General features: G+C 40.9%; 1 protein-coding gene across 1 annotated transcript; it reads left to right on the top strand.

Moving 5' to 3' along the window:
• The first annotated feature begins 5,770 nt into the window (after positions 1-5,770).
• Positions 5,771-6,932, top strand: LOC140889102 (uncharacterized). The gene is made up of 2 exons (XM_073296810.1): positions 5,771-6,392; positions 6,628-6,932. Exons 1-2 carry the CDS (start codon positions 5,771-5,773, stop codon positions 6,930-6,932), a joined length of 927 nt encoding a protein of 308 aa, XP_073152911.1.
• The last annotated feature ends 1,799 nt before the right edge of the window (positions 6,933-8,731 follow it).

The following is an 8,731-nucleotide window of genomic DNA, read 5'->3' as shown; positions in this document are numbered from 1 at the left end:
TTCTTAATTAACTCAACCTTGTCCCATGATCTGCTCGATCAACTCTATCCCTTTGACCCGTCGTTCCCATACTTCATCCAAAAATAAGGGTGTCCGACAATGACTACCATTTAAAGCCTCAAATCGTGCCATGCCAATACTACGGTGATAGTTATTGTTCTACGCGAACTCTATCATCCGAATTGATCCTTCCAGGAAAACCAAAAATTCAGCACTGAAGTCCTCAGTATATCCTCTAATGTCCTAATAGTCCTCTCGGACTGACTGTCAGTCTCTGGATGATATGCAGTACTCAAACTTAAAGTAGTGCTCAATTCTCGCTGAAAGCTACCCCAAAATTGTGAGGTGAACCTCGGATATTTTTCGCTGACTATGCTCAGTGGGACACCATGAAATCGTATGATCTCTTAGATTTATAATGTGAGAACCTTGGTTCTAATTATCTAATCAAGATTAAATCAATCAATCGATAATAGAGAATCAATACATAAGTAAGAATTGTTTTTTTTTAAAAAAAGAACATGCCCGGACCCCGTGCACACCTCCGAGAACGGATTCGTGCATTAATCTGTAGGGTACACGGACCTCGTGCCACCTTCGGGTCAAGGTTCGTGCATAAAAATACACTAAAAGTCCAATTCTATGTTTTCTGCACGGACCTCGTGCACCCTCTGTGCTCGGGTCCATGCCTAGCATTTTAAAAAGCCCAACTTACTGTCTCGATCATATGTTCACACGAACCCATGCACGGAGGCATGTCCGTGGTTCGTGCATGAACAAAATATTCAAAATCAACAATGCGAGGGTACACGGACCCCTACACGGATGTAGGCACGGGGTTCGTGCCCTGATAAAACCAGTAAAAATAAGTTAAGGAAGCATGAAAAGGAACCTCAATCACAAATCCAAAATCTCCATTTCAACATGAAATAACATAATCAACTCGCAAAATACAATACATGATACGTCTGAAGTTATTCGAATACTCAAAAGCGTAGAACATGCATCGGTTCTAGGTTTTACATAACTAAACACAAACAAGTTCGACTTCTAAAACCAAGTCCTCACTTCTAACATTCAACTTGATCAAGCCATACTGCCTCTAACTCGATCATGCCCCACTTGTTGCCAAGTACACATACAAAAACAAATCAACAGCCGGATAAATCCGATGAGAATTATATACCCAGTAAAATTAAAGCAACAAACATGCAATATCAAGTAATTATATAAAAAAAGATATAACTTCAACATATTCCAAATATGAAATGGAATGAAATGCATGTCTTAAAAATTGGGATTATCTAATCGGATAATCAAAGGTAATCTCGGTTCTTCGGTTGGGATCCCGAGGATGAGATACTTGAACTACTCACCGACTCTTCTATTCGAGATGAAAGATGCATATATCCCAATCCTCTAGACTGATCTGGAGCAACTATAACGAGTATTCGGGCTCATGGAAGAACTCGACAACCAAGGCCACTCGAATATAATCCCCAAAACGTCTAATTCAAAATGAAATCAAATTGTTGGCTCAATATGAGTGTAAGTGAAATCAAAATACATTCAAACATGTAAATCAAGTAATTCAAATAAACAGACAAGTATGTGATTCCAGGGAACTCGAAAATTAGTCGGATTCGAGTATTCTACCCTATTCGATTCGATGTCGACTTATATATTTTCTCAATTCAAAGGTGCTCCAACCTGGATAAACAAATGATAATCTCATACCAAAACTCATTCGAATTCAAACCAATCTTCAAAAGAGAAATCAACCCAATATCGGCTTAAACTCTATATCGATTCGAATTCTGAAACTCCGAGCTCTACGACCTTCAAACCAATCTGTAATGAATTAATATAGTCTCGAAATCAATATACAACTCAATCGAAGACACGGCTCAAACAACCAAACCAAATGATATCCAAAACTCGAATCGGCGGCATAACGACGTATAACGAACAACCGAAAAACCACAACAACAATAAATCTATCCCAACCAACTCATATCAATAACAATTCATCAACAAAAACTCAATATCAACCAAATCTCAACACCCCATTTTCGAATTATGCTTAAAAAATTCATAAAAATTCCGAACATCATACATTTTCCGATCCGTCTTCAAAAACACGATCTATGCTAGCTCAAGAACGATATATCCAATCGAAATCAAATTTTATCGACATACGGAAAATGAAGTATAACCGATCAAAGAAATACTTACGATAAAACGAAGCCCTCGAAGCCGTGATTGCGAATCTACCTTCGGATTAAATTTCTACAGCACGGATCGTTCAAAACCGGGATTCTGAAAGCTTGAGAATAAATGTGTGACGCCTAGAATTTCCATAATTTGAGTTTTATGCTTAAACCTGTTTTAATATTTATAATTTTTAATTTTCGGTATTTAATTGCTTAAATCAGTTTTAAATTTTATATTATTTAATTATTTTCAATTTTCGGTGACAGTCGCTTTTAAATTTAATTTTTCCGTGCTCCTGAGCCATTTATTTTAAATCTCTGCGAGGATTAGTATTTTAATTTCCGGGCTATCGAATTAGATCTTTTATTTTGATTTGGGAAATCCTAGTGTGTATTTTAGTGCGAACTAATTTAGGATGTAAGTTATCACCTTAGTTTAGAATTTTAAATTTTAATTGGTATTTTTCACCTAGGTTTGGGTTTAACCCTAACTTTTAAAACACACACACACACACTAACACCTAAACACATGCACCCCATTTCCGCACACACACACACACACACAGAACAACATGATTTTCCCTTGTTCTTCAAGGTGAGCTCGGCACCTTCGATTCTTCACAAAGAAATTTTCAAGCTTCGTTTTCCTCCACGAAATCGTTCCTTGGCTAGCTAGAATGGTGGTTTGAGCTTGGGTCCTACGATTCTCTCCTGTTTTCCCCCTCACCTCACTCACGCCGCAGCTTCACTTCTTGTACGAGAATTTCGATTCTTGCTTGATTTAGTTTAGGAAAGATTGTGGTTCATTCCTTGCATTTAATATACGATTATTGTGTATGCATTTAGGTGATAGTTGATGCGTTTCCCCCCCACCCCCCCACTCATTTTAGATTTTTTTTTTCCAAAATTTATGCGTGCCCTGTGTTGGATTTCCTCTTCTCGGCCTGTGGTTTCTGCTTATGATGTTGTTTGTAAATGGTTGATGATGATCATATGTGTAGTTAAATCAATTTTGAGGCCTTGATATGCAATCGTAAACATGTTAAATCAATTCCAATAAATTTCCAAAAAATTTTGGCTTCCTTGTTCATTTTCTGTCGTGTGATTGATGGTGTTGATTGGTGTGGTGAATTAGGAGATACCACGGGTGATATGTAGTTCACGTGATAGTAATAAAATGAGTCGGATGTGTTTTGAGATTGGGTTAGGGGCAGTTCGAAATTTTGGCAGCAACTAAGTGCTGTTTTGGGTTGTCCGGGAATGAGCTTTAGCAAGGGGTGTTGGCGACTGTTAAGGGGTTGTTGGATGAGTTTAGATGTTGGCTTTGATGATAGGATAGTGGTTTTAGGTCTGAGGGACGATTCGTTAGGCATTGGGTTGAACTTGAGAAAGGGTTGTTGAGCAGATTTCTGAGGGAGCCCTTGCTGCCCAGAAATGTGGGTTTGTAACAGGGTTAGAGGCTGAACTCGAAGAAGGGCTCGGGGCTGATCGACGCTTTAGGGAGTTATGGAAATCAAGTTTCTAGAGAAATTCAATTTGGATGAGTTTTCACTAAGTTCTAAGCCTTGAGACAATAGAGGGGCAAAATTTTTGGCAAACAGATTTCTGTTTGGGTTTGAGCTTTTAAGTCAAGTATAGAAAAAGACTCGGGTTAAGGGTATGGGGCTGAAATTAACTTAAGAGGGTAGGAAAGTGTTGTTTCACGCCGAATCTCTTTTGGGCAAGTATCGAGTGAGTTATTAATGTGTCGAGTGTACCGCTCCTTTCACCTAAGTGCTTTAACCATGGTTTAGACTCCCACCCTTGGTACTTCCCTAAATCACCATATCCAGTCATTCACCATCGAGTCCTTCGCATGATTAATTGAGTCATTATTTTCGTAAACTTTACATCAACATGTGCATGCTAAGTCTAAAATTCAATAAAGGAAAGAAATATTTTTGAACGAAGTGAGATGGTTGTGACTACATATTCATGTGTTCGTGCAGGGTTGAAAGATGTTTTGGCCTCCCTTACCAAATCATTATGGGTTTCCTTACCTTAGCATGTGTTCGTGTGGGGCCCGAGCTATTCTGGTCTCCCTTACCTATTTAGGTCAAGATTGGGTTGGGTTTCATCTCGACCTTCTTGCGGCATTGTGCACTGTAGCCATGATCATGATCGCAATCACAAAGTCACAATTCATGGATCGGAGTTCATTCAAAATTCATATGACCATTCTTAGTACATTTTATGCTATTCATTGAGTTATTTGACTTAAGCTTGCACATGTCATATTCATGCATTTATTCTTTATACATGTTCATTACTTTAAAGTTCAGGGGCACTAATGGTTATTTTATTACGCACTATTTTGAAACCTGTGTGTGCTTGTAGTTATGTAGTACTCGTTACCCCCCCCCCCCTCCATGATCTTTCTGGGTTTTTTAGACTCACCCCACTTCTTTCTACTTTCAGGTGAGGACGAGTATCAGTGGACTGAGGGGCAGGATCCCCTGGGTGAGGTTCCCGGAGGCGCAGGCCTGTGTCCGTGGATCCATTTATTTTCCGATGTGTCATTTCAGTTTGAGAGTCTGTAATAAATTTACATTCCTACTTTCTCGTTTTATTTGGTAGCAGGATGTGTTTCCCTGCTTAGGAACATTTGTCTTGTATCGCTTTTACGTTTGGTTGCCCGGTGTGGCACCCAACTATCATGTTACTTGTTTTTGGTACTTGTTGAATGTTTGGGAGACTTTATTTAGAATATTTTGAACTGCTGTCTGTGTTGGTGGTTGGTTCTATAAACAAACGGGTCATGCCAAAAATTTTTTAGCAAATTTTAATTATTTTGAAAATCCATGTATTATTTTCTTTTATTTATTTGAGTAGTAGTAGCTAGTCGTTTCAGTTGGTGTCAGAGCCTCGGTCTTGGTTGGGTCTGTGCCTACTACCGGTTACCGAAACTCAAAGGGATCTCGCCTCAAAGTCTGTAAGATTTAAGTGCAATTATTTCTATTTGTTTAAGTTCATTTCCGCTTATCCTTTTAATTTTCGAGCTTGCAAAAGTTTAAAGAAAATCTTTTTCTAAGGCATGAAATTTGAATGTGGGAATTTGAACTTGCTTACAGATGGTCATTCGTCATGGACGTGCGCTGCAGCCACCGCCTCCTCCACCGTCGCCACCTCCTCCTCCGCCACCTCTACCAGCTGGGGATGTCGGGACACAGGTGCTAGCAGGTTTAGCCCGTATCCTAGAGCGACACGTGGACGCTCCGAGGGCTGGACTTGGGACTGTTTATGAGCAGTTCAGGAAGATGAATCCGAAGGAATTTGCTGGCACCACTGATCCACTGGTATCGGAGGGATGGATCCGTTCGCTTGAGGTGATCTTCCGCTATATGCAGTTGGGAGATTCGGATCGAGTCCGTTGTGCTGTCTTTCACCTCCAGCATGATGCTGCCCTCTGGTGGGAGGGAGTGGAGAAGAAAGTAGACACGGCTACCCTGCCTTGAGCTGAGTTTAGGAGACTTTTCTTTGAAAAGTATTTCACTGCTGATGTGAGGGCCCGTTTGAAGATGGAGTTTTTGAGGCTGCGACAGGGAGACTTATCAGTGGCTGAGTTTGTGGTGAAATTTGAGCGAGGTTGCCACTTTGTGCCTTTTATTGGGGACGATGAGGCGGAGAAGCTCCAGCACTTCATTGTTGGGCTACGGCCCACCATCCGTCGAGATGTACTCATGGCGGATCCAGCTGATTATTCTTCGGCGCTCAGACGAGTTTTGAGGTCTGAGCAGACTTTGAAGGACATCAGCACTGAGGCGCAGAGTAAGAGGCCACTACCATCCCATGGTCTGCAGCAGCAGCATGGGAAGAGGCCATTCATTTGGCCGCAGCGTCAGCAGGGACCCATTAGACCTCAGGGACATCTAACCCATAGGCCCCAGGGACATCATGTTCAGCGACCCCAAGGCCAGCAGGCACCGAGACCCGCTCCTTCCAAGGCTGGGGAAAAACCTGTATGCCCGAAATGCCATTGTGCTCATCTTGGACAGTGTCTGGCAGGTGCCGGAGTTTGCTATCGATGCAAGAAGCCAGGACACGTGGTTTTTGATTGTCCATTGCGCGCCATGCCGACTCAGGGTAGGGTGTTTGTGATGAAGGCCGAGGAGGCCGATCCTGATACCATGCTCGTCACAGGTAATATTTAGAGCATTTAATTAAGGGTGATTTAATTGATTCATAGATGCAATTTTCAATTTTGATCTTTTTTTTTGGGGAATGAGGACTTGATTTAGGTTGCATTCTTCGTGTTAATTGATCGTGTTGAAATAGATAATTATGAGTATGGAATTTGTTGGCTTAGAATGTGCCTAAGTAGGACTTGCCTTATTTGCTTCCAATCTTTTCGTGGTTGTAATCACCTTTAATGAAGGTAGAATTTTAGTAGCCGGTGTGGCCACTAGAGGCTTGTTAGACTCAGGGGCTACCCATTCTTTCATATCAGAGGCTTTTACCCGCAAGCAGAGCATTGACTGTGAGGATCTGATTGGTGGATTCACAGTGACCATCCCATCAGGGGAAGAACTGTCCACTAGGAGAATGGTGAGGAATCTTGAACTTCTGTTGCAAGGGCAATCAGTAGTTGCAGACTTGATTGTATTGCCCATGCCTGAGTTCGACTTGATTCTTGGGATAGATTGGAAGACGAAGAACGCAGTGGTGATCAACTTTCAGTAGAGGTCAGTGTTGGTCAGACCAGAGGGAGAAGAACCGTTTCAGTTTGAGGCTATTAAGGGTTAGAGGAAGACGCAAATCATATCTTTTATGCAAGCTAAGCAGATGGTGCATGAAGGATGTGAGGCGTTCTTAGCCAGCTTATCATTGACAGAGTTGCCAGTGCATCCAGATATTTCAGATGTAGACATTTTCAGGGATTTTGATGACGTCTTCCCAGATGATGTTGCGGGCATTCTGCCTGATAGAGAAGTGGAGTTCTCTATCGACTTAGTACCCGGTACTGTGCCAATTTCTAAGGCACCGTACAGATTGGCTCCTACGGAAATGAGGGAGTTAAAAGAGCAGATTCAAGAGTTACTTGATAAGGGTTTCATACGCCCTATTTTCTCTCCATGGGGTGCACCGGTCCTTTTTGTGAAGAAGAAGGACGAAAGCTTAAGGCTGTGTATAGACTATCGGGTGTTGAATGAGGTGACAGTGAAGAACAAGTACCCACTACCCAGAATTGAGGACCTCTTTGATCAGTTGCAAGGAGCCTCCGTATTTTCAAAGATCGACCTTCGATCCGGTTATCATCAGCTGAGGGTGAAAGATTCGGATGTGTTCAAGACAGTTTTTAGGACTCGTTACAGTCACTATGAGTTCCTTGTGATGCCGTTCGGGTTGACGAACGCGCCAGCGGTCTTCATGGATCTTATATACCGCGTGTTCCAGCCATTCTTGGACCAATTTGTCATCGTCTTCATTGACGATATCCTCATCTATTCCAAGGATAGAGAGGAGCATTCACAGCATTTGAGGACTGTTCTAGAGGTACTCTGAGAGCGGAAACTGTTTGCTAAGTTCAACAAATGCGAGTTTTGGTTGGAGAGAATAGAATTCTTGGGCCATGTCATTTCCGAGGGAGGTGTTGAGGTGGACCCCTCCAAAGTCCAAGCAGTGAAGGAGTGGTCAGTACCTAGAAATGTGTAAGGCCCGGAATTAATTAGAAATTAATCTGAATTTATTTAATTTTATTCCGCGTATATTTAATTTGGGAATATTTGGAGTTTTGATTTAAATTCTAATATTCTTAAATTATTTAGGATTGAAATTGAATTAAAATAGGGGCTGAGGACCAAATTGCAATTATTGAAGAATCTAGGGACTAAGTTGCAATTTCTATTGAAAGTTATCAGATATTGAATTGATTATCAGCTTGTGCACGTGTATGAAGTAGGAAAAATTCAGAAAATAAGAACAGAGTCCGTCTTCTTCCTCTTTTCCTTAGAAAGTTTGATTTTCGATTTGCCATAACTTTTGTTCCGGTTGTCCGATTTCGATTCCGAAAAGTGTTCTGGAATCCTTACAACAAGGGCTTCAATCTCGTGTAAGTTTTATGCTGTGTTTCATGGATTTCGAAATCATTATGGAGCAGATATCAGATTTTTAGTTGTTGATTGTGTTCTTGCTATTGTATCGCTTCTATTTTCGAAACTGGATCAAAGTTGGATGATTGAAAGGATTGATTATGATTTGTAGCTTATATATCGATGACTATAGCTGCTGATAAGATGTTTTATGACTGAGTTTTTTATGATACATGCTGATATATGAATTGGAGTTACAAGTTTCGAAGTCGGGATTACGTCGGTTACTGATTTTGAATCGCTACGTCGTTTAATCAAGTTTTGGAACTGTTTTGATAGCCGAATTCTGAGTTGAAGTTGTTATTGAGATGTTATGAATGTTATAGTATTTTTATTGTTCAGTTTCAGTCAAGTTTGGAAGGCCAACAACACGAGACGCCAACTTTGAAC

The sequence above is a fragment of the Henckelia pumila genome, chromosome 3 (genome assembly GCF_033568475.1).
Source record: "Henckelia pumila isolate YLH828 chromosome 3, ASM3356847v2, whole genome shotgun sequence".
Classification (NCBI taxonomy): Eukaryota; Viridiplantae; Streptophyta; class Magnoliopsida; order Lamiales; family Gesneriaceae; genus Henckelia; species Henckelia pumila.
This window is presented reverse-complemented; position numbering and strand designations above follow the sequence as displayed.

What these genes read in the sequence shown, in the direction of transcription:
- LOC140889102 (XM_073296810.1), top strand. Translation starts at nt 5,771, where the DNA reads ATGGAGTTTTTGAGGCTGCGACAGGGAGACTTATCAGTGGCTGAGTTT. An exon ending in TGATACCATGCTCGTCACAG is followed by an intron (nt 6,393 to 6,627) that starts GTAATATTTAGA and finishes CCTTTAATGAAG; the next exon opens with GTAGAATTTTAGTAGCCGGT.